The 27,065-nt window shown below is 38.8% G+C and overlaps 1 protein-coding gene across 1 annotated transcript; it reads right to left on the reverse strand.

Moving 5' to 3' along the window:
• Positions 1 to 769: 769 nt before the first annotated feature.
• On the reverse strand, positions 770 to 26,941 carry Wnt4 (Wnt oncogene analog 4). The gene is made up of 4 exons (XM_017069669.4): positions 25,141 to 26,941; positions 2,371 to 2,869; positions 2,072 to 2,299; positions 770 to 1,564 (listed from the first exon to the last, which is right to left on the reverse strand). Exons 1-4 carry the CDS (start codon positions 25,782 to 25,784, stop codon positions 1,322 to 1,324), a joined length of 1,614 nt encoding a protein of 537 aa, XP_016925158.3. The 5' UTR covers positions 25,785 to 26,941; the 3' UTR covers positions 770 to 1,321.
• Between the last annotated feature and the right edge of the window lie 124 nt (positions 26,942 to 27,065).

The raw sequence follows: 27,065 nt of genomic DNA on the forward strand, positions 1-27,065 counted from the left end.
GAAAGTTGATAAGAGTTTGCCACTTTGTCATTGGCCGAGTCGGCTATAATAACGTGATGAATCGAATTTTTTATAGCGGCTGTACGTTAATTGCTTAAATGTTTGCATGGCTGCACATCACCGTTGTGTACCGAGCGAAAAATTAATTAAATCTTTATATTTAAGTATCTGTTGTATTTTGCAAGGACACCTGAGTTTATTCGTTGATAGTAGGTGTTCTTGGGTGTTTTATTCTGTCTTTATGGGACTTAATTAGCTAGCTCTGAAACAGAAACATCCAAAATAAAATAATTCATGATTCAATGATTCAATGATTCAATGATTCAATGATTCAATGATTCAATGATTCAATGATTCAATGATTCAATGATTCAATGATTCAATGATTCAATGATTCAATGATTCAATGATTCAATGATTCAATGATTCAATGATTCAATGATTCAATGATTCAATGATTCAATGATTCAATGTTTCAATGTTTCAATGTTTCAATGATTCAATGATTCATTGATTCAATGATTCAATGGTTCAATGATCCAATGATTCAATGATTTGAATTTATGATTCGACTCTATAACATAACATACAATGCTCCCCAAGTTAGCTTTCTTTCTATTGATCATTCTTATGGGAGCAGTAGGATATAGTTGTCTGATCCGGCTCGTTCCGACTTATAGAAATAAGACTTCTGGGAAGGTTTCATCCTGATTTTTGAAAAGTAAAGTGTAGCCCAGAACAAAAGATGAATTCAACTTTTATTTTTATGTGAAACTTTTTATTTCATTTCAGTTTTGTATTTTTTTTGGTTTGTTTTGTATGTTTAAATACTTATTAAAATTGTTTTTGTTTTTTATTTTTCGTTTTTGTTGCTGTGTGTTGTTAGCGTCTGCTTTTCTGTTGTTCTTTGTGTGTGTGTCCGTGTTTTTTTGTGATTTTTCCGTTTTGCTAAATGAAGTTTTGCGATTTTTTTGAGATTTTTTCTTTGCGACGGTATATTACTATATAGTAATCATATAGATAGATGCATGTATGCGCTTGTGTATGTGTGTATGCATGTGAGTATGTGTGTGAGTGGGTGAGTTTGGCCTTTAGATGAGCCTTAGCTTTCTGATCGTTTTCTATCGTTCTGCATATCATTTCGTTCTTTTTGCTTATCATTTCAATAATATTTGTTAGGAATGGAAAAAAATTACAAGCCATAAAGGTAGAAAAAAACTTTACAAATTACATTTCCAAAGAGCACGAGGAGAGAGGGGGGAAGAAAGTGATGGAGACGGGGGCGTGAAGAAAGACGGCGGAAATGGTGGCGGTGTCCCGTCTATTTACAAAAGTATTTATCCTCGAATCGCTGGCAGTAGTCGCAGATCAGCTGGCAGCACCGGCCATTATTGAACCGACATCGGCACTTCTCCACCTGCTTGACCACCTGTGTGGTGTAGCCACGCCCACAGCACAGGGTCCCACAATTGTCCGGATGCAGGCACTGGCGATCCTTGGTGACCGCGCAGTAGGAGGGCGAGGTCTCCAGATAGTACAGTGTCGTGTATTGCGATTGTTGGGGCTGCAAATGGACATTTTTGAAGTCATTTAGTGCGTTTATTAAAGGATGGTAATGAAAAAGGACCTCTTTTAATGCTATAAACAATTAAAAATGGTTATCCTTAATACTTCAGCTAAATATGAATCCCTTACATACACATAGAAAAGTATCCAAGAACATTGTTCTTGAATTCAGAACATTCGTTCTTAAATTGAGTTTATTTACCAACATTTTGATAGGTATACACTAAGGACTGAACTAATGGTTTATTTGTACATACAATGTACTTAAATACCGCCAATTCAACTTGATTCGAGGAAAATGAAAACATGTTCAACCTTAAAATGTCGTTAGATTTTTAAGAACATTTTTAACTCATATGAGAACGTCAGAATTTTCTCTGCGTATATAAGAAAGTTTATTGATATTTAAGTAAATTTCAGTTTTGCTACTTAAAGTTTTATATTATTTTCTTTAATTTGATTATATTTTGAACCTATTCTTAAGATTTCCTAGACGGAAACTCACTTTCTTGCGTCGCTGCTTTGGTTTTTTCATGCGACTCGAAGATACTTGGCGCATGGATCGCTGGTTAGGCGCTTTGCGGATGGCCTCGTTGTATTTCTGCCTCAAAAGCGTGGCTGTGGCATTGAAGTCGGCCATCTTCTTCCAACAGGTCTTCATTGAACAGGAGCCGGAGACGCCGTGGCACTTGCACTTGTCCATCATCTGCGAGGAGACAGCCTCGATGCCGACCTGCGATACAAGTTAAATTATAAGTTTCACATTTTCTATGATCTTAATTTTGATATTTTATACAAACTTACCTCTGAGTCATGTCGCAATATCTCGCTGACCTCGTCCCCATCGCCGCCACGCAGATCCAAGAAGCTGCGTGTCACCCGCTTGCCGTGCTTCAAGTTGTCGTTGCATCCGCCCCACTGAAAGTCCTGCGCCTCCCGATTGTGTTTCTTGGGTCCACAGCTGCACTTGGTCATCCTTCCCTCGGCACAGGCCCTGGCTATTGAGTGGGTCATCGCGGCTGCGGTGAGGGCGTGGACAAAGGCCGTCTCCTTGTAGAGCTTCTTGAAGATGTTCCGCTTGCCACGCGTCTCGATCGAGCAGTTCCACCGATCGTAGCGGAACTGCTCCTCGCAGTGGGTGGTGGCCAGGCGTCGGGCTTCGCTGAGGGTTCCCGGCAGTCCCGTCTCCTTGCGGCACTGGTGGTTCTGTCGCCTCGTGGCAGGCATGTATCTGCAGGGTCCGCCCACTTGACCCTGCGACGTGAACACCGCCATCACCGTGTGCTCCGAGATAAAGTGTTCGCTGAAGATGGAGATAGTTATAGGTTTGATTAGAAAAATGAGAATTTAAATAGGGTAGTTACGCATTCAGGCATAATTTTAATCATTTTGCCAGCCCCCCCAGAGTAGTTTGCCACGCCCACTTTAACGCCCCCAAACCGCCCACAAACTTCAAAAATTCGTAACTATGAACGCGGATATCTCGGAAACTATCAAATATAGAGAATTGGGATCTCACATTTAGATTCCGTAGCCTTGTACGCACCGCAAGTTTGTCACGCGAATATGCCACGCCTACTCTAACGCCCACAAACCACCAAAGTTTAGAATCCTATCACAATACCAAAGCGCCATCTATAGTGTAATGTGGAAAGTATATTACTTACATATTGCAGGTTATTTGACAATAAAGCGACATCTACCGCTGGCTTACAGAACTTCAGAATTCTACATGCACTTTACCCACCACTTCTGGGGAGCCACCTAGCGTAACTTGGATCAACTATACGAAACGGTTAAATTACCGTTTCAACGTCAATTTAAATTTATAAGACCTATTAATCTCCGTTAATAAACCTTTTTATGTTTTTAAAAAACTTTAAATTACCAATGACAAACTTTATAGCTTACGGAACCTGAATTTTTGATCTTTGAACTTTTACAGCTTATAATAACCTGTCATATGAGGAATTTTTATTTGATTAACCAACAGTTACAACATATCTAAGTGCGTTTTTTCTTATCAGCTTTTTACCGATTTGGCTTCTAGGAATGGCAGAATTTCACCTGAATTGGTGTCCCATAGAAACTCTATTGGTATTTATGTTTCCAGTTATTTCGAAGTTTATTATGAGAGCGTATTTTTTATTATTTCAAAAAGAAGCCGCCGCTTCACCTTCAGCTCACTCGCTTCCTGTCCAGCTTCGGTTATCATTTTGTGGCACCGGCACCCACTCCGCCTTGGGTCTTTTGGAGTATGCTGATTTGCAGGAAATCTTAAATTCTCATAAAACTTAAGTGCATCGTAAATTGGCGTATGAGTAACGAGCTCAGCATATCTGCGGCTATCGGACTATCTGACTATCCGACTATTTCCGTCTCCGTCTGCGCCTCGAGGCACCGATTTTCCACTTTTATTCTCCGGTTCATCTGCCTCAGCTGCTCCTCATTTCGATCTCTCAACTTTCCCCACTCAAAGTCTGTTAATAATATTCCATTCCGATTCGTTCTACATTTACCGCGTGCCCACTTTATGTGAAATTAATTTGCCACATTTTCGCAATTAATTAATTAATTGAATGTTTGAAATGTTTACAACTAGTAGTTTGCTTGGTTTTTGGCTACACTTGTGGCATTTGTTTGGATCCCACGAATCTTTGGCTGCGGCTGGCCAATTTTTATCTATTTATCTCCCGCTGTTTTATTTCGATATTTGACGTAGTTTTCGGCTTGATTAAAATATCATTTGGCGATTGACGGAAAATCAGACTGGACTGGAATTCAATTGGGTGGTCTGGGTAGGGGAAAGTTTTTTATTTTCTTTTTGGGATGCGTTGTATATTTTTTTTAAATTGTATTTTATACATTCTTGAATGGGTATATTGGTAAAAACGTAGTATTTAATTTATATTGGCATGAATTACGGTTATAAAATACAATAGGCAGCATTTTCTTATATACCTGTCTTTATATGTCCTCAATTAATATAATGAAAAGGTTTGGGTAAGCTTTTTATGAAAAGTCGTTAGGACATTTTTATAGAAACTTGAAAACTGTAACTTATTGAAGTTGACACATGTCGATCTGTAGATCTCTCCACTAAGACCCCTTCTGAGACCTTTGTTATGCCCCGGCCAACACCCTCGGGGTCTTCAATTACAGCTCAAAGGCCATGTAAGTCGTCATGTAAGCTTTGTATTGTTATCACATCCGATTTGGTTGTTGTTTCTGTTGTTACGGCAAGTGCAATGCAAAGCGCATTAGGCCAAAGCCCAACAACCCATGACCCCCACTCCCCTTCTGACCATTTCAAGTTTGGATAATGTGTGTCGTCTTAGCCATTGAAAACATTGAGGAATTACAAGCCGTAAGCCCAGAGGAGAGTGGGTGATGGGAGGGAAACTCGGAGATAATCCTCTTGACAAAACGTTTACGGGGGCCAAATGGACAGACAATTAGCAGGGAAAATGGCTAAAACAATTACTTCGGCCAGGGGGAAGTCAGCACTTTAATATCACAAGTTTTTGGCCCCCAGCTAAGCACTCACATGCAAAAGATACAGATTCGTATCTTTCAGATACAAAGTAGTCGAAAGCTATTAAAATGGCCACAAAGCAAAACAAAATGTGAAGAGTTGGTGGTTAGGCCAAACAACAAATTGATGGACAGACGGACGGATGTGTGCCAGCAAACATGTGGGAGGGAGAAAAAGATAGCGCCGTAAAACAAAAGTGTTGATGGATATTTTCCTCGTGCGATGATGACGCTGAAGTTGTGTGTTTCATCTGCTGCTGTTGCTGCTGCTGCTACCGCTCTTTTGAGTGCTCTTTTTCACCAGGTTTTCCCTCATTTTCCCTGTGCATTTGTGGAGATTCATCAAATTTTCAGAAACGTAAAATATTCAACACACACAGGTACCCCGGCAAAGCAGCACATATATAAATCCCTTTGTGCTGCGGCAAAAGCATTTTATGGACTTTACAGTTTTTAGTTGCTGATGTTGATGTTGCTGCTGGCCCAAACAGCATAGCAAATGTGCAACAGCAACAGGAGGCAGAGGAAGCAAATGCAGCAGTCAGCGATTGAAAGCAGTTCGAGAAACACCAAAAATACACAGTAAAAAAATACAGTACTTCATAACGTTTAATTATTACCAAGATACTTTTAAAATTAATCAGTGTGCATAGGGTTAGTAATTTATTAAACTTTGTAAAAATAAAACAATTATACAAATTAAATTTGAAAAATAAATAAAAACAACCAGAAAAAATCTTAGCAAGTCTATTAAAAACATTTTAAATATACAAAATAGCATCTAAAAAATTCTGCTTTAAAATGCGTTCATTAAAAATATTATTAAACCTTTATTTATATAAATAGAATATTTATTCATAAAACAAATGCTGATATCATACTACTAACACTTTTTTTAGAACTACACTTCTCTCTCTGTTGAAGAGGATAAAAACTGAAATCAACCCAGGCAGGCACCCATAAAATCTTTTTTAAAGTAGCATAAGCATATCGAAAGCTGAAAATGCTCTCTCGACTTGAACTTTTTTATGGACTTTTTACCATTTGCATTTTATTGCCAAAACATAAATGCAGCTGCCGGCCACGCACAGTTTTGCCCCAACCCTCCACAAACTCTCCATCGGAAAAATGCATTGCTTATTTTTAAAACATTTGACTTGCACTGGGTTTTGGGCTACCAACTCTCCAGTCGATTTCTTTTCTGGGTGGCGAGAAAATGTTTGTTTGTTTGCTGGTCGCTTTGTTTTGGTTTCCTCTGTTTGCTTTTGGCGTAGCTGTCGCATAATTCACCCCAGCCCGAAACGTTCAATTAAAACGCAAGTGCAAATACTGTAACCCAATCGGATCGGAAAATTGATGAACTTAAGCAAAACGCGACGCGGTCGGTTGGCTTTAATTGATAGCTGGCAAATGAAGCAGAAGGCGCTGGATTCTCTGATTTTCCGTTTTTGTGCTTCTGTGCTTCTTGCTTTTGCTTTTGCTTGGCTGCTTGCTTGCCTAGCAAGAATGGGGCCAATGAGGCGTCATTTCTATGGGCAATTTGCTGAGAGACAAGCAGTTTCTCAAATACTATATGGGCACAAACAATCGTTAATAGTGGCGATCATTAAGCCGATTTGCATCGTGAATATTCGAGAATAATCTCCCCTTATACACAGAAAATCGTACATAATATGGCCAAAATGCTCATTCAAAATAAACCATTCATATATAAAATAGGGAATATAAACTAACGATTTTTATTTAGAATCTAAAAATGTTTAGCATATATAATGTTTGTCATGTTTACAAGAATTAGACCACATAAATATAGTGAAAAATATTTCTCAAATTAGATTTTTTTTCCTCTGCAGCACATTGTGAATCTTTTAGGAAGTTTTAAATTTTCGCTGTATCCATTAATTGCCATAACTCTTTTTCAATAATTCATGCGGACCCCATTTGTTTGGCTTAACGGCTTAACAGTGTCGTCTCCTTTTGTCATATTGGATCTTTTAAAATCTTCCGCTGACTCCGCTGAGTCCGCTTCCTGCACCTGTCAGCTTATTTATTCATTCGTTTTATGGCACACGAAACACACTTCAAAATGCGTTGTAAATATTGCGCTTAAGCCGCTAAATTGCAAGCGGTAAAGGCGGTAAAAGCAGGCAACATCAGGCAACATGAGGCAACAGCAACAATTGCTGTCAGCAAAAAAAAGGGAAGCAAATTGCAAGCGCGAAAACCGCAAGACAAACGTCCGCCCCTTCGGGAGAAATCCGCTTTCCGTTTATTTTTCCAGGACGAGGGGTCTCTAAATGCTGATGTGTGAGATGTTGTTGTTGCTGCCCAATTTCGGCAGCGTTAAAACATAAAATATGCTTCCGCTTCTGCTTCTTTCGAACCCCCCAATGAATAATGTTTGTTGCAACAGGGGAAGGGAAAGCGCTTGCACTGAGAGAAACCATAATATTAGTTTTATATATTTTAAACACAAAAACATTTTTTTTCATGTTCAAAACAGATAACAATATATGATACACAGTTCACTAAACTGTTAAAAAATACACTGATAAAACTAGCAAAAGTCTAAAATTCAAAAACAGGGTTGAAACATTTTACAAAGTAAAATGCTCCAAAATACTTCTCATGCTAAAAACGTTTTACTTAACTGAACTAACTTAAAATGTTTTAACCCTAAATTTGCACCGAACACGTAGAATCTTAAGGACTAATTTTCTCTGTGTGCATCTTTTCGTACTTTTTATAATAATATCTTATAAATTATAGACATATTCTAAATGTCAAAAAGTAAATTATTATATAATAAACGTATGTAGCTATAGGTGCAATAAAAAAAACATAGGTTCTAGGTAATTTGTCAATTCCGTTTTAACCTGAGAATAAAAAAATAAATAAATAAATCTTATAAAAATGAATACGAATATTTAAATTATCCAAACTGAGTAAAAAAATCCTTTAGTTTCAGATAAAATCAAGCCTAATCTAACCCTTAAAATATGAGGTTGACCGGATTATATCTGTTTTTCGAATCTAAATTCTTAGTGAAATTATGTATATTCAGTTACATATAAAACACTTTGTTCATTTGTAATTTGCAAATAAATTACAAATAAAATTTTTTAAAAATATGAAAGTAGCCAATAGTCCCCACATTTATTTATTTATTTATTTACAAACTGCTTGCTTAAAGTTAAAACTAAAGCAACAGGGGTAGGCAGCCATAGCTACTTAGGCTTTAGGCTGGCTTAAAGTCTATAGTTCAATTTTCTATTCGGTTCTTAATTACTAAGGGTATAATTCATTCATGGTATTGGCTTCTTAATTAATAATGTACATTTCAGGTGTATTAACAAAGTATCTTAATTATAAGAGGTTTAATAAGTTAGATTTCTTAAGGAAATCGAGAAGTTGAAGGAGGTTGGTGGTCGTAGGATTGGAAAGAAGTGGAGTAAGGTTATTATTCGGGATGTGGGTTCGGTTGTAATTAAATGCAGTGCATTCGTTAAGGATATGGTCTATTGACATTGAGTTATAATTGCAGAACTTACAGGGGTTGTCTGTAGCCTGAAGGAGTCTGAATTCATGGGTAAGTCTGGTGTGGCCCAGGCGTAATCTCATGATTCGGGTTTGGTCTTTTCGTGTTAGTTTGACTATTTCTTTAGCTTTTGTGTAGTCGCTTATGTTAAGATGGTTGCTGTTTATGGATTGGTACCAACTGGAGGAGTATTGGAAAAGATTGAGGGAGGTGCTACAGAAATGTTTTTTTAAAAATCTGTTTATGTCGGATTGGTTAATATTGTGTATGGTGATCAGCGGTGCGATAGTTGCGTTTTTTGCGGCTTCGTCAGCAAATTCGTTGCCACTAATACCAACATGGCTCGGAACCCACAGGATTTTTATTTTGGGGTAGGCGTTATTTATTATACCACGAATTTTCGTGGGATAATAAGCGGAATTGTCTATGTTTAGAATCGAGTGAATTGCGGAAAGGGAGTCAGAGCAGATACAGATTTTTCCTTTGTTATATGTAATATGAAAGTAGCCAATAGTCCCCACATTTATTTCCAGTGCTTGTGGGTGGATGTTACTGTGGGCCAGAAATAGTCGGTGGTTGTTTTTCGGCTGCAACTCGGCGCTTCATCATAAAAAGCGCATCCTTTTGCCCAGCTCCCTGCGCCGAAGATTATGGTCATCAATTTTGGCATCATCCAGCAGCAGCAGCGCAGCGACGACAAACAGTTGTAACCGTTAACAATGTCGCTCCCCCTCGGCAACATCAGCGCAACAGCAACAAATGTGCCCCCCGAGAGTTTGGCACAAAATTACAAAAAAAAGAAGCCCAAAACCGAAAACAAAAAAAGAACGGAGAACGGTAAAAGGCATTTTTATGGGCTGGCTCATAAAATTTGTGCATGGGATTTTGGACTTGAGCAGTAAGTAGACAATAAAATGACGTCGCTACTTTTTGGATTTTTAATAAAACGTTGCGGCAAATGATTAAAAACAAAAAGCAGGCAACTGCGCAGTAGCAACAGCAACAGCAGCAGCGGCAATCAATTTATTTGCCCACCCAGAAAGCGAGGGTCGCTCGGCCACTTGCTCTTCCGCACTGGGAACTCTATTTTAGTTTTAAAAGCATTTTAACGGCTTACTTAGGGCTCACATATCCAGCGATGTTGCTGCCGCTGCGGTTTATTTACTCAAAAATCGTTTCTGTGGCAAAGAACGGAATCGGAAAATGCAAAAGCAACGTTAAAGTTTATCATTAAGCAGCCGAAGCAGACCAAAAATGCCATGTTGCTGCTGCTGTTGCTGCTGGCGGAAGCTGATGTTGCTGCTGCTGCTGCGTGTGCGCCATAAAAATGCAATAAAAATCTTTACGACACATTTCGCTTGCAACCCTCACATTAGGGCACGCATACAGGGATATATAAATTTACCATATATATATACCTATATAGATTTAGCCACACTTCACACCTAGCAGCATCGGCTGCTTTCTTTCTGGCCCCATGTTGCTGCCGTGCAGCGATGTTGCTACCTTAGAGCAACGGTTGCAAGCCATTTTTATGCCCAAGCAGTTAACGCCATTACCTTGGCCACGCCCCCAGCCCGCCCCCTTGCGATGTTGCAGCTGGAAATTGCTGATGTTGCTGCTGCTGCTGTTGTGGAGTTGCTGCTGCCGCCACCCGCAGCTTGTGTCATCAGCAATGCTTAGCTGGCTTCTGCTTACAGCTTTTTATTGGGCTTTCCTGCATTTGACAGCTTCATTGTGTTGCATAAAAATTGAATTGTAATTGCCAGTTGCAATTTGTCCAGCAGCAATTTTGCAACATCATTGGCAGCCACATCTAATTGGCTTTCTGCTTGGGCGGCTTTTTTTATGAGTTTGAGCAAATTTGCAATAGCTTCATTTGCTTTCTCTTGAGATATTAATATCTTTAATCAAACTTCAGATGATGAACGAGATATTTCCAACTTTTCTTTGAATTCCGATCCTATGACGTTCATATTATGATCCAAGAAAACTCAACAATATCAATATTTGCGGATTGATTTAAAGAATTGATAAAAAAGTTGTACCTTAAAATTCGAAGTAGAGTCAAGCATTTAATCGGCTTTAAAGTCTATGGTATTTCTTAAATATCAAATATAAATACACAAATATGAAAACATTTATAATAAAATTTAAAAAATTTCTTTATTTACAAAACGGAAGGACTGTGGTATATACATATCTGAATCCAATAATATAATAATTTGTACCTCAGCTTAATTTATTAGAATGGTATTACGGTGTATTTTTCTTTGATACTTCAACGATTGGTGATAGCACTTTAAGGTTTGGTTAGGTGATTTCGCCAAAGAAAAGTGCGTTGTGACACGCCAATTTGCATTGAGCTGCATGGGTGTGCTATTTAAGAGCAGTAGCCAATCTAGAGGAAAAAATCCTCAGAGATTGCAGTCATACTCCAATTGTGGATGCCAAGCCTTTGCTTCTGCAACTGAACCCATAAGCAAGTCAGCCCAACCATTGCATTTGACATTTATCATCCTTCAAGAACGCAGAATCCGCTTCATTAACCATCCAAAAACTCCACCTTCTAGCACTCAATCTTCGACTGCTTGGCGTTGCAGCTTCCGCTTGTTGTTGCCGCTGCAACAGCAACATCCATTGCATGTTGCTCTTTTCCTTTCATTGAATACATTGCCAAACTATTTTTCAGCTAATATTAGATGGTTCCGTTGGTGTTGTTGGTGCCGCGGCTTTTGTGGCTGGCATTTTCTCGTTTATGCTTCAACGGCATTCCAGCTATTTGTCTGCATTTCTTCTCATTTTCGTTTGGCCGCCATAATTTCTCCAGCATTTTACAGCCATTTGTTGTTTTTGCGCCAGTGCTTTCCTGCTCTTGAGAATTTATCAGGTAATTTTATGAATAGCCGGAGAATATTCCACCAAATATAGAGATTTTGTGACTAATTTATGAGATAGCCTCTGCCATTCCAGAAATGAACTTCCAATTCCCTCTAAATGAAGACTTATTTATGGAATTGTCATAACATTATCTCTTCTCTGCCGGGCAATTAAAATTAATTGCTGGCATTTCGGTCTTTGCATTTCCCGCTCTTCTATAAAGTTTTCCCATAAAAATTGCCAGCGAATAGATTTAAATTAATTTTTCTGGCAATTTTCCTTTTAGCTCCAAGGCAACGACCACCAGCGGGGGTACAAAGCTTAAGCTTAGCTATTAATGATTAATTTGGCGACTTGGCTTTACTGTTTGTTGTGCACTACAAAAAATGTTAAAAGAACATGGTAAAAAAATTCTTATTTCATAAATACTGTTCTAAGCATTTTTAAAGATCTCTGCAAGCTAAAAATAATTCTTAATAACTTGTTTAAATGAACACAAATCAAGCATTTCAAATTAAAACTTTATGTAGTTTTAAAAATCAAAAATATTTCGCCAAGTGTACTTTGAGAAAAGGTGGTGGAGTAAGAGCTTTGAATAAAAGACTCGCATAAAAATTAAACATCAACGCGAAACGCAATCAACATTAAAAGTTTGCGAGGGAGTCTTGGCTTACATTTTATTTACTTTCCCATAAAAGAGAAACGTACGGGAATAAACCGATAAGAACCCACATCCACGCCCAGAATTCCGACTCAAACTGAGAGCCATGGACTCCAGACTCCGTTTTTCTGTGGGATCCACTCAAATGCGTTTCGCATAAAATGCGTTTTTATGACCATGACGAAAAAACGATCCTGATATCACACCCCGAGCAGGCCCACGAAGAAAGGAAACCCGGCTTTACTCTCCACACAAAAACACAACCATCATCAGCTCATTTCCCTCGAACGGAAAAGCGGGGAAAAAGTTTTAGGGGAGGGGGTGGGGTGGAAAGCGTGGCCAACATTGCCGCAATGATGTATTAATGGACGGTCACGTAAAGCTCATAAGATTTTTACAAGCAACCCTCGCCTCGACCCGGCTCACAAAATGGCCTTGGAGGTGGTGTTTTCCTATATGCACCACAGATTATGTATGGGTGGGACTGAAGTACCATCGCGCACATTCCTCGACTCTTCCCCAGCTCTCCAAGTTGTTCATTGAGTGCTAATTAAGCAAAAATCCCGCCCCACAAACGAGGCCAAGTTGGCGCCATATACACAAAAAAAAGAGATGCCACAACCAACGAGCCACATCCACGCATAGAAACTGATTCAGATTCAGATACAGATACACTTACAGATACAGATACAGATATACAGATACAGTACCAGAGATAGAGATACAGAAAGGTCTGTGCTTTATTCTCTAAACAAATCAAATGCTGCCACGAAGGCATTCAATCAGTCGAGTTCACTTGCTGGCAATGTTGTTGTTATGAGGTGATAAAACAAGTTCATGTTGCACGGATCTCTTGCCTTCTGGCATCTTCTGCTCTAGTCTGGTTTGGTTTTGTTTTGTAAACTTTACAAATTCGATTATTGCCCCATTAATCGAGAGTAGTTTGGAAGGTTTCGACTCGAAATGTATCATTTCGGTTAATGAAAATTAATGCCAGAATAACAAAAAGCATAAACAATGGCAAACAAGCTTGAGGCCACAAATCAAATGCATTTTTAAACATGAGAGAAATTGAGGAAATGTGTTAGGAAAGTTGTTGATTTTTTTTTGGGGAATGTCGCACTCTGTTGAGATTCTCTAAAAATACGGTTACGAAAATATTTACCCCATCCCTAAGCCCATTTCTGCCACTCCATATTCGGTTGCCATCCGAATGAGTTGGACGCTTCCGTTCGTTGTTTTCACTCATCATTTCAACAAATCTAAGCCAAACAAATGACCAAACACAGCCGAAAAGTTGGGTAGGATAGCTACACTGAAAGAAACTATATTCAAATGGAAAGGTATCTTAGAAAATGTTATATTCAATTCAAAAGCAGCTTTAGGTGCAGGCTACATTATTCATTCATTTATTCAATACTCATTCAATTTAATAAAAATGGTTGTGATTAAAAAAAAACAAGTGAAATTATTTATTTTCAATAAAATTGCAATATAACCTCATGATAAAAAATATGGTAAAAGCTGAACACCACTAAAACGAACAACTTCATTTAAGAACCTGAGCAATTAAATATTTTTTAAAAATACTCCTTATTTGCAAAGCTTAGTTTAAAGAACATTATGCTTCAGATATGCAATTTTTCCTTGAGTGTAATATTTTTTTAGAAAAAAACAAGGAAATTGCGAATTTCGGAATTAGAAAAAACTGTTGCTGTGACCACACAAAATTCGCTGGTTTGCTTGGCGTATTTTGCCAGTCGCCTGTCAACGCCAAGAAGCGCTTAAGCATTATTAATCGTTTTCGAAATGAACTGTGCGCCATGATAATGAGCAGCGAAATATGCAATGCAAATGCACTTGCTGCGAAAAAGAGTTTGACAAACCGATATGGATGTGGATATGGACGTAGATGTGGATATGGCGGGGAAAGCCGAAGCAGGAGATCCATTGGCATCTGCTGTATAGCTGCTGCTCTGTTGGCCAGAAAGGCAATTTTGCATAATTTCCGAAACACATGTTGCCTTCAATCATGCGAGAAAGAGCAGCATCGGAGTGGCAAAGGGATGGGATCGGGAACGGGAATGGGAATGGGATATATGGGATATGGTGAAGCGCCCTGAGGGCACATAGACAAATTGACTGAGTGACTAACTGACTAACTGGCTGGCTGCTTGACTGCTCGACTGCATCTGAATGCTGCCTGTTGAATTTTACCCGGGAATTGGCAGCCGGGAAGCAAGTGAAAACGTAGCGGAAAACATTTTAATACTAATTACAAAGAATTTGTGCCGCCGCCACTTTTACTTGTTGCCCTCTTTTGCGCAGATACCCTTACTTAAAGTAGCAGACTTTTGGTTGAAAACATAGGTAACTGCCCTCAAGGGTGAAAGAAAACGATCCTTAATTACTCGAAGAATTGTTTTAATGTTGCTTGTTGCTAATGTTGCTAATATACATTAATAAAGTTGATGAATTTTTTATTTTTAACTTTTATACTATTAAGCTTTTGTTTTCTTATTGGTTCCAGAAAATGTAGAAGAAATAAAAAACATAATATTTTCCTAAGTGAAAATGAAAAGGAATCGATGCAATACTACAATTAATTAAAGGATAGTACTAGGAACATTTAATGTTAACTAATATAATTATTAATAGACATCGGATTATACATATTTCTGCAATTCTGCTCAAAATACCGGCAACATTTTTGATTTAGAACTTTATTAAATTTTTATTCGAATGAAAACAACATATAATTAAAATGAATTTATGCAAGGGACTATGCAAAGTATTTCAAAAATATGTTAAAAAATTATTTATTACTGTTCAATAAGATTTTTACCAATGATAACACATTTGGCGATGGAATCATTAGGTACATAAAAACACATTTTAACCGAATTGCAACCGAAAATATCTGAAATATTTGAAATATTTTATGATATCTGCCTGTCTATATTATTAAGTTATTGGACCTTTAAAAGCGCATAAAATATTCGCTGGTTAAGTGCACTTTTCCCACAGCTCACTCTCACTTTCTGAAACTTCTGGCTCCGAGGGTCGGGTTGCCAGTTGCCCCCTTTTGAATTTTTTTCGATTTCCGAAAATAAATGTTAGCGCATCGCCTGCGGCACAGGACTGCGTTTTAATTGGAAAACACAGAGAGTAAAGTGGAGTTCCCAGCTCCAGCTGTTGGCTTTCGTATCTTTATTTTGCTTTTTGGGACCTCGAAGGCGGCGGTAAAATCGCTTTAATCAAATCGTTTTATGACAGCGCGCTCACTCGTTGCGGAAAAGCGGAAAAGGCGGAAAATCAGAAAAGCCGACAAATGACACACACAGACGGTCACAAAAGACACATGAACGTCATTAAGTAAACACAATTGGATGGGAAATTCTGAGCGTGTGTGTTTGTGGAACTCGGGTGGCAGGTGAGTTTTCCCAGTTTGACATTAAACGCGTGTTAATTTCATTTAATTTGGGGCATGATTCGCCCCAAAGGGGTGGGGCAAAGGGGGCGGGGCAAAAGGGGCAGACGGTTCAGACATTTACGGTAAACGACCCGTCCGTATTTCTGTTCATCCATCAACGCCCCGATCGCTCAACTCGCCGTGAATTTTCCCCCAACTGCATTTGTCAATCAGCGTTTCTGGGCAGAGTTTTTCCTCTCAGTCTGCGGCATTTTCATTCTTTCTCCCTTTCTTTTTTTCTTCTTGGACTGACATTCAAGGTCCATCATCTCTTTTCCTTGCTCTGCTATTTTGCTCTTGAATTTCGCCTGTGCAAAGTGAAATTTTTTGGAGGGGTCCCAAGGGAGGTACATCTACCCATGGTATATGGTTTGTGTCTGGGCGATCGCACAACGCTTTGTCAAGTGGATATTTATGTTACGGTCTATGATCTAGAAAACTTGAGATGTCAAGTGGGTGGTGCGGTCTAATGATTTGTGGACGGGGCAGAAAGTGATACCAGCTAATAGGAAAGTTCTTGAGGGTTGAGTGGGATGCGATATTTCGAAGGAGGGTGGTCTGATTTAGGGCCCTATCAGGTTCTTTAAGACATTAGGCTGGTTAATTTGTCCGCTTTATAAATACTTTTGACATTTATTTCGTTACGAAATAGTGTTGAATGGTGGTATTTTTCGTTCTTTGTCACATATGTTTTAATTTTAAACTTTACAAATAAACCATTCGATTTTTATCAAGAAATAAGTATTATTTATTGTGTATTATTTTTAATTTTAAGACATTTTGATACTAGGTCCAGTTTGATACTAAATAATTGAATTTAAGCTTAAGAAAAAGTGTTTGAAATATGTAAATCTTATACTTTCTCTGAAATATGGGTAGGATTTAATAAGTCTAGTCTACCCAAAGACTAAGATAATTTTTTCACAGTTTTGATGACTTATTTTCCATATTCTTTTCTTGCTGACTAAAACGTCTTACTTTTCTAGATTCCGCCAGATTACGCCCCAACCTCAAACCCAGCATATCCATTTCGTTTTACCCCTCGAAGAGACCACAAATTGAATTAAAATACCAAACATGTTTATTTTTTCGGGGTAGTATTCAATGATGATGTCGTGCTGTCGGCGGCTTCTTTACTCAGCTCCTGTTTTTTATATTCTTTTTCCACATACTCCTCATTTCCATAACTGTTTTCGGTTGTCTGATTGGCTTGGAAAAAGCGAAGATGCTTCGGTTTACTTGGCTTTTATTTTGGTTTTTATGTCGCCGCCGTTGTCGCGTCTTTTGTTCAGGGTCAAATTGGCAATTTATATCGATCTGGGGAGCGACTCTTCCCCTTAAAAAGAAAAATAAAGAAGTGCACATTAACACCTACAGCACTCGAGGACAAGTGCATCAAGCGGTTTCATCTTGGTCACACCTCTGGAGCATCCGAGATGAAAGCAAATAAACCCGGGAGGCGGCTTGGCTTAGACCATTAGGCCTGAAGCCTGAGCATCAATTAGGTTTAAAGACCCCGCCAACGATGTTTGACGGCATGCCATGACTCTTGTCGCTAATTTGCGCAAATTATGTGCCGGGCCTCTTAAAGTACCGCAAAGTGAGTGCCAACAGCCCAGCAATCCCAGCCAGGAACCAACCATCCAAAACTCCAATTATGTCAACAGCAACCGCAGCAGGCGCAACATCAAAGCCCAGCCAGGCGGCTTGTCTTACGGCTCCTCACCTCTCTCAAGGCACCAGAAAGCCGGGAAAGTGGGGAAAGCCGGGAAAGCGGGGAAAAGTGCATGGGATGCCGCCACGCGGACAACATGTTGCTGCGGGACAGGTTGCAGCAATATTTTTACGGGAGACAAGATCTATTGATTCGTAAAGGGCACAAAAAATATACCCTTAAATTTTTTGATTTTAAATAATTCATTCTTTTATTTAAACTATTTAACACTACCGAAAAAGCCATAACGAGTAAGCAAACCATACCAGTCAGCCTTACAAAAAATGTCTTGACCTTAAATGTTGGTCATACATCATTTCTGTTCATGCTTACATTATTCACTTTATGATTTACGATTTCCAAATTTCAATTTTAAATTATTTTTAGAACACATTTTATTTGCAAATTTAAAAAAATTATAGTTCTAGTTTATTCTTTTCAGTAAGATATTCTTATAAAGAATTCATTCCAAAGTGCATTGAATTCATATTATTAGTTCCTTACAATTTAATCGATACTTGACAAGAAAATGAGTTTTTTCTTCATACCAAAATAATGGTACTAAAAGATAAGGTATAAAGAGACAGAATATAAGGACTTCTTATTTGTTTTTGTTGCAAGACGAACCGTATAAAAAATTTCTTTGAGGAAACTTTCCTGTTTCAACATAGCTTTGTATACTTATTAAAAACAATAAAGCTCATTTAAAATGTAGAAATAGAGTCAATTTAATTGGGACAAACATCTAAATAAATGTTTGCTTACACAACTATCTCTCAACCTGGCCATCTTGTGAAATTATGCCCAAACTCCAGCCATTCTTTGATAAATATTTTCTGAACAAACCCGAAATGCCCACCACTCTCCAATCGCTTGCGAAAGTTATCATAACCCGAGCAAAGGGTTAAGTAAACAGGAACGTCAACGCTTTGTAGGTTAAACCGTTTAGGCAGGATGTACGAGCATGTGAGTGGAACATGAAGGGGGTTTTTGGGGATTTGTGACTGCAATTTGGAGTCGCCAACTGCGTGTGGCAAAACGCTTAGGCCCCCTCTTTGATCTCTCTCCCTGCGACGCTTTGATGTGCGGTGCGTGCCTCAAGGTCCACAAAACTTCAAGGTCCCAACTGCGGGTGTGTGTATCCGCATCTGTATCTACGGCTCGTATCTGTAGCCACATCTGTGTGTGGAAATTCGTTGTTTGTCTTTGATGCAACTTCCTCAATGCGCTGCCAAACGGGGAAACAGGGAAAACTGTGGTCCAGAGACGGAGACAGTTAAAAAGATGGATGAAATGGGGGCCAGGGAGCAGGGTCCGCGGCAGATGAGATCAAAGGCAACTCGAAAAGCCATCACGCTTTTAGACACACGACCAAAACACGGCAAACTCCGAGAAATGAAATAAAACAGAATCAACCGCATCTTGCACTTGGCTGCCATCTAAAACAGCATTTGTGAATGCACTCTAAAAAGAACACACAAAATTAACATAAAATGCTGGATTTAGTTCCACCAAAGGGAATTATATTTAATATTCTTTAAAATTGGTTCCGGAAAACATTAACATTAAAAAAAAAAAGACGACAGAATTAAAAAAATATTTAAAAAAGAAGCCGAAGAATTCTTCTTGGATTAAACTAAAAGTTAAGCTTAGTGTTCACTGGTTTTACAAAATATTTGTTCTTATATAGCAAATTAATCTCTGAATTTGCCATTCCCAAAATAATCGTCTTATATTATTACTTGTCAGATTTAAAAAAACCCCAGTAAAATATTTCTCCGAGTGTGCAAATGCATTTGTATCTGTAATCTGTTTCTGCATCTGCTCCTCGAAGTTTGTCTTACATTTTACACCTTTAAAGATGTGTTTTGTTATTTGATTTTAGGCTTCACGCTTGAATCGCTTTGGAATTCGGTTTTTGAGCTGCCTGATTTGTTTAAGTCATTTGGGCGATTTTCTTTACGCACTTTCCGTTGATTACATGAAAATGCATTTTTATGTCATGGGAACGCATCGCTGCGGCTCTAAAAACCAAAACCATTCTATTGTTGTGGCAGTTGCAACCCTCGGAAATGCAGTTTCTTTTCGATTGTACCGAGTTGTTCATCATCACCGGCATCGGCACAGAATCATCGGCATTTTGTGTGCTGGCATTTTTATTGGGTTTCATCATGGCCAATTTATGACTCCGATCCCGCTTTTGTGTGCCCCGTCTGGCAGCTGCTTTTTGTTTAAACTTTTATGGCGCAGCTTTAGCTTTTCCTTTTGCCCGCCTTTCATTTCAACAAAAGGACATTCGGCATAAAGGAATTTACCCAAAACGGGGGAAAACTTATTCACAAAAAGTCCAAAACGAAGACGAAGCCGAACCCCAGTTTATCATTAAGAGACAAAAACCACAGCAACGGAAATGCCATCAGGAGTTGGAGGAATAAAAACGATGTCGAGAAGCAGTCCAAGTTGAGAGACAACGGCCTCATAAAACGCAGCCATCAAAAGCGACAAAATTAAAAAGTTCAAATGGCAAATGGCAGGCAAATTGTTGGCCGTAAAATTACTAGAAAAAATCTACGGGAAATATTTTTCCAGAAACAACGAAGTAGCAATGCTTTAACTGAGGGGAAAGGTGGAAAAGCTAAAGCCTAAAAAGATATGTTCATTCAATAAATATTTCAGAGGCATCTAAAGAGTTATTTATTGGTATAATCGAATCGTTGGAATTCTTCGATTGTTGAATATTCAATTGGATTGCTAATATATAGGCTTATCATGACGATGGAAAATTTTGGAATAAAAATATCTGCCTGTAAAATAAAGTCTAACAGAAATTAAAATAGCAAATAGCAATAAAGAAATATCTGTCTATATAGAATGTGTATTTTAAGAGAAATACTCATATAAATGTTTTCCTTAATGAATAAGTTAAATTGCTTGTATAAGTAAACAATAATAAATTTTACTTATTAAATTTAAAAAAAATAATTATACTGAAATAAAACAATAGAAAAATAATTTATTTCTTATCATATAAAATCAGTTTTTATATTTGGAAGTCTGTATTATTTTTTTATGATCTAAAAGTATCCTTTATATTATATTTTAAAAAAAGAGTGTCAGCATAGGTTGAACTTTATTCTTTCTCTGCGTCTAAAAAGAGAAAATATTAAACTGCCAATATACGAACTGCCTTTAATTTGATTTTTCATATATAGCAAAGTAGAAAATCCAGAAGACGTCCAGCTGGTGCTACTCGGGCTGCATCTCCATGCCATTACCAAAATCTTAACCTCAAGACCCGCCGACATTTTCATTGTCGTCTTATTGAGACAAATAAATTTCGGGTGGTGCCACATGGCGATGCCAACTGCAGTCGTCGCAGATTTTGCCTGGATATTTTTAATTTTGCGGCGAGAATAAAAAACGAAACTTTGCACATAATCGTTATCGTCGATGCTGAGAGGGAAAGGCGCCCGGAAAAACCCCTCGACTTGACCATAATTTGCGGCCAAAAACAAAGGCTTTTCTTGGGTAGTGGAAATTAGCATTTTTATGCTTCCGCCAGGGTTACACACAACTTCAACTCCAACTCCAGCTCAAGTTAAACTCCAACTCCGGCACAGATGATATAGTCGGAAAGTTTTTATCCACAACAATGGAAACTTGCACTCATAGTTGGCATAAAGACGTCCAATGAAGTAAGGACATGAAAGCGAGGACATAAAAGCCGGGTGGGGCAACCAAGGAAACGGTAAGTAAGTTTTAATTACTCTTTGACAAATATTTAAGTTCGGGAGTTCGGGAGTTCGGCAGTTTGGGAGTTGCCAACGGAGCTGAAGGGAGGGACTTTGTCTTACGCACAATTAAACAGATTTTTGCCGCTTGTAAGGCAAATGAAATCACAGAGGAACAGGACAATACAATGCCAGTCTGGGTTGCGGATTTGGGTTCGGGGGGATTCTGATACGGAACTCAGATCCGGTGGGGTTGTAACAACATAATTTTGCGCCGTATAATGTCATAAATGTCTGTTAACAAAACAACAACCGACGACGGAGAATGGAGAACGGAGACGCAGACTGTCAAACATTATTACATTATTTGCCTTTTGCTTTTAGGTTTGTCAAAAAGCTGAAATGGAAACCAACCCCGTGGCTTCTATTTGCCCGTCTCTGGGATTTCTGGTTCTTAGATTACCAGCTCTCAGTGCCAGATCAACCCTGACATGGGAGATTAATTGCGCCAGTCTTTTCCTTCCTCGAGCTCCGGGCAGAAAGGCCAGAACCAGAACCAGAACCAGAGGGAACTTCATCATCGAGTGCCCCCTGACAGCAATTATTAAATTTTCATTACATCCCCTAATCAGCATTTTGTGCATATTGATTGTGTAAACAGGCGTCACGTAGTCGCTCCAGTCTCGTTCAGAATTTGATTTCCCATTCGGAGCGGGGAAATTGATTTGAGAGCTCAGATTGAGATGTTGGTGAAGGGTTAGTGATGTGATTGCTGGGCCGGCGAAATGGTTTAGGCAGGTGTTGAAGTGGCTGGCTTGTGGGGGAATGGCTTTTTAATAGGTTCAATTCACTGAAGACCTAATCGATATAATTATGGAACTCATTATGGGCTCATTAAAAAGGTCCATGGTTAAAAAAAACAAGTTTTTAGTGATTTAATAAAGATTTATGTAAAGTGCCATGGTAAAATGGGTCTTTTAATAATTTATAAGCAATTGCTAAGAATAATACATTAATGAACATTTCAAGATTAATCAGGTTTTCAAATTTTTCTAATCGAAAAATTTCTTTTGGATCTGGCAAACGAAAAGTTTGATTAGAAATGGATGGAATGGATGGCTAAAAAGGTGTTTTTAAAAACATGTTTTTAAGAATACCAACTATAATAATATCTTTGCAAATGACATTACCCAAAAAACATACAAAGAACAAATGAATAACTATTTTCCTGCAAAGAAAATCTATGGATATATTATTTTTTAATGAACTTTAACTTGGTAAACAAAATATTTTAATACGCATTTTTTAAAATTGTATTAACAGAATTTTAAATTTGGAACCCTTCCTAAAAATAAATAAATAATAGGAGAATGCTCACGTATGCCTGAATGATTATATTTCCTGAATATGTCAGTGGAACACGGCCCATGAAAGAGTTATGGCCCACCAATCATTGCCTAAACTAACGTCATTAAACCACGAATGCAATCCACCGTCTTCGAAATCAAACCCTTGCAAATACGTATTCCTATGTCTTGGGAAACTTTGAGTGTTGATTTGACTTTTGCTGGTCGTGCTGACATTTCAAATCAATAAAGTCGCACTTTGCACTGCCACCGGCACCTGGTCGCAATTACGGGGAATTCGGAGGGTCGGGTCGGTAAGTGGGGGGACACACACGCATTACCATCCAGTTTATTGGCAACCAGCAAACGGCAAACAGCAAACGATGTCTTGCTCAAATAAGCCGATTAATTGTAATCAAGCAGCGCGTCTAAATGGACACCGACTGGCCATTCAGCTGGGCCCGGAACCGAGCGGAACTGGATGGTCTTTCTGGCTGGGATCCCCTGTCTATCGATTTCTGTCGTCTGGCCGCTTGGGTCAATGCATGTGCTCGCAAGGAAATAAATAAATACCTAAAAAAAAAAGAAAATAGGAAGGCAAAATAAGTGAAACACTTTCTACCCCAGGCAAGTGTTCCAAGTGGAGCCTTCCCCCACCGGAGTTTTGTGTAATAAAAAGAATTGCCAATTGCGAAAAAGGCTTCAAACTTACACGCTCAGAAAAATCATGTTCTACAATAAGTAAAATCTGTTCAATTATATTCTCAATTTTATGTCAACATCAGAATTCGTATTTTAAGCGAAGGACTTTTTATTTTTTTTTGAAATAATAAAAAACGGTGTCCACTTTTTCATTAAAGACTAACTGTGTTAAAATCATTGGACAATCGTTTACTGAAATTTGTTAGATCTAAGCTGCTCATTTTAAAATATTTTTTTTTAATTATCAAAATTATTTTTTAAAGAACGTATTCTAGATAATGTTGCACCATATTCAATTGAGACAAAAATAATATTCATATTAATATTTATAGACAAAAATAATATTCATATTAATATTTATATGAATATTATTTTTGTCTTAATACCAAAGATTTTAGGCATACAAAGCATTCACTGCATTGTTTTAGATTGTATAATAATTTATGGTTTATATATCACCACAACAATATTAAATATAATAAAATTAATTTATTTTCCCAAAGGGAAATCCATATCTTTTTTTAAAATATTCATGAGCATATTCGTGAGTCATGAACAACTTTGCAGTGCACAATCTCATCCCTCCTGAGCCCAGGATATTATGGGGTTTTCCCCCTTTTGTTGGGTGGTTTTGTAATGACAAATAATAACTGGTGGTCCTGCCTGTTAGCCCCCCCTGCCCCCGTCCATGGTTTCCCTTGTCAGTGGGCAAATTAATGGTGAAGTGTAAGTAAAATTTACGCTCTGCCACCGCAGCTGCCCCTGCCCCTCCCCCTGTGGTTCGCATCTGCTAATAATCATAAAAAAGGCGGCTAGCAGCATTTTGACAACCGACAAACCCCACAAATGCAGCACCCCCTTTTCGGAAGGTTTCGGCTGACAGCCGCAGAATAAAGCAAAGCCAGCCGAGAGGAGCACCAGCCGCCAAACAAAACAAATATAAATAATTTTACTTTATTGTTTAAGCCCGGCTTGGACCCTCATTTATTTATGTATGCTGCATTGCAACTGATTAGCCGAGCTGAAAAGGGTTGCCAAGTGGCTGTGGCATGCCGACTGTTGCACTTTTCGCGGTGTTTTTATTTATTTGCCTTGGCAAGTAACTTGCCAGATCAAAAGACCGCGGGGTGGAGAGATACACAATTGGAAGCGACTCGGTTCTCAGAAGATCAGGAATCGATTAATAAAATTTTCCACAATAATAAAAGCGTATTTGGAGAGATACAGAAATTTTTGCAAGGAAAAGCAAACAGGAAATGAAAAATATTAATTGCGATTAAAAATGTTGAGCTTTTCAAGCTTATTTTACTTATTGAACTGTTTAAATTTTATAGTTTATAGATACATTCTAAAGTAAGTAGCCAAATTTTTTTTATTTTTAAATTTTACTTTATTTGAAATGTTGCTTTTGAGAGCATAACATTTATCATTTTAAGGTATACCATTGTTTTATTGTCGAATTTGATATGGTTTCTAATAAATAGACAGTCCAAAAAATTAAAAAAAATAATGTACCAAAGATGTACAAAAACTACGCCTCTCTGACCTTGTATTAATCTAATTATATTTTAATTAAAGAACCCTTCAGTTTTCCTATTGCCCAAGGCAGGGCCCTTCAATTTGCCTAATTACCAACATCTGACTTGCTCTAACCATAACTTCTCAATTTTTATGTAATCAAAGTTCACCGAGGGCCATGCGGCTCATTCAAGAAACCAGAATCAGAACCTCGAGCAAATCAAAGTTCACTCCGTGGGTTAAATTCAAACATGTAGGCATGTTTTAATAATTGCGAACACAGAAAATAATTGTAAACGTTGATTGTCCAACTGGAGTTGGGGGTCCAGAAAAAGCCATATAAACAGCGCCCATAAAATGCGGCGACTGCAGAAATGCTCGTAGGACAAAACAATTTGATGGCCGAGTGAAAGATCTCCATCAATTGATAAGATTTCAGTTCAATTAAGAAGGGGGCAATAGCTACAGATTGACTCACTTGTAAAGGCCTTGCTGCATATCCATGTTATTAGTGCCGGAGCCGATTCCTAGGCCCATTCCGCCCGCACCTCCTCCTCCCAATCCTCCGCCGTTCATCATTGTTCCGCCGTATCCCAGATTACCAGGTAATCCCTGGCTACCGGGCACTATGATTCCCAACTTGGCCAGTCCCGCCAAGGCGTGTCCATGGGGATGGGAGCCCAAACTCCCGCCGTGACCGTGGGGCGATGGTAATCCCATTCCGTTGCCGGGAACTCCGAGACCAACTCCCGAATGCCAAGGACTTCCCATGGAGCCCACACCGCCTCCGATCACCGAGGGAACACTTGACGTACTGCTGCCCAGTTGATTGATCATGGATCCGCCACCCGGTGAACTATTCACCACCTGGCCAGCATTACCGCCCATCAAGGTATTCAGTATTGTGCTGTTCATGTTCCCATTGTTCAGATTGTGATTGCTCTGGTGTTGCTGCTGCTGGTGCTGTTGATGTTGCTGATGTTGCTGGTGGTGTGTTGCAGGATTGCTGATGTCGAGATCGCCGTTCTGGCCAACCATCAGCAGCTGGTCCTCGTTTCGCATCTGGCCCAAACTCAGCTGAGTGAGGATCATTAGCACAAATACTCCCGTTGACGATGGCATTTCTACTGATTTATTTTATTTAAATTTATATTTTTTATCAAAGCGGTTGTTGGTGAATTGTGGATTTTGCTAAATGCGTTTTCTATAGTCTACTTTTTGGCGTGATATATTGTGGATGTTTTGCGGTAAGTACTTTAGTTAATAAATTACTAAGTGCTAAGGTTCTACTTTATTAAATATTTATTACTTTAGCTTTATAATTAGATTTACGTTTTGTATGCTTGTCAAAATGATTTCGGTTATTATAAAATTGTTATGTTGCCGTATAAAAATTGTTTAATATTCTATTCGATGCGGTTTTTGTTTTGTTGTTTGAGATTATGTATTTTGATAATTGCATGAATTTTGTTTTGTTTTCTTGCGTAACTTATTTTGGACTGCTTAATACTTTTCGTTTGATTTCCACTCGCTTGTTTCAGGCTACTACATTTTTGTTTTTCTAGCTTGTTAGTGGATTGAATTGAGTAAAACTTGAATTTTTTTCACATTGGCACTTCAAACGTTTTTCTTTTGTTATTACAGCGGCAAAAGATGATTTATTTTCTCTGGCGATGTGCGTTTTTCCGAGTGGTGTTTTCCTTGAGGTTTCCTGGGAAATGGGAATATCTCCGATCGAAGAGCGCTAGATCAAAAGGCGTAGCGATTTTCCCCGCCAACCGACGATCGAGCGTTGGGAAACCCGTTTGGAAGTTGCTGATGTTGCTGCTGCCGTTGCAGTTGCAGTTGCAATGATTGTTGCTGACCGCCAGCGACGCCGTCGCCAGTGCTTCTTTATACCGCCGATCCATCCATTTGGGCTGTTTAAGTTCGGGGGTTTTCCGCTGCACATGAAAAGGCGCCGCCACGCATTTAAGGAATTTTCTTTGGGCCGGCCGGCCGGCCACTAGCCACACGCACTCACGGCCTACAGATCACAGAAGTTATCACACACTACGGATTGGGGGTGGGGATCCACTAGGTTTTCCCGCTTCTCTTCCGGATGCAAACAGTTTTTCACGCTTTCCCAACACTTTGAATATGGGCGAGTTTCGCTTTCGACGGGGGAGTCGACTGACTGACTGTTTGTTTGAATCTGATTTGGGATCTGAACTCTTGTTTTTCAACCACCGCGCCACACGTGCGTCCATCAGCTCGTTCGGCACTCGACTGAATCATCGACAGCCGACCGTCGTGTGTTGCCGTTGCCGATGGTGTTGCTGCTGCTGCTGGTGCTGCTTCTGCTGTTGGTGTTGCTGCTGTGCCGTTGCTGTTGCTGTTGCTGCTGTGATGTTGCTGCTGCTG

Source organism: Drosophila suzukii, chromosome 2L (genome assembly GCF_043229965.1).
Source record: "Drosophila suzukii chromosome 2L, CBGP_Dsuzu_IsoJpt1.0, whole genome shotgun sequence".
Taxonomy (NCBI): domain Eukaryota; kingdom Metazoa; phylum Arthropoda; class Insecta; order Diptera; family Drosophilidae; genus Drosophila; species Drosophila suzukii.

Coding starts and splice junctions, on each gene's coding strand:
- Wnt4 (XM_017069669.4), bottom strand. CDS start 25,784: ATGCCATCGTCAACGGGAGTATTTGTGCTAATGATCCTCACTCAGCTG. Junction 2,300..2,370: donor TATTGCGACATGACTCAGAG/GTAAGTTTGTAT, acceptor CTTGTATCGCAG/GTCGGCATCGAGGCTGTCTC. Junction 1,565..2,071: donor CAAAGCAGCGACGCAAGAAA/GTGAGTTTCCGT, acceptor GTCCATTTGCAG/CCCCAACAATCGCAATACAC.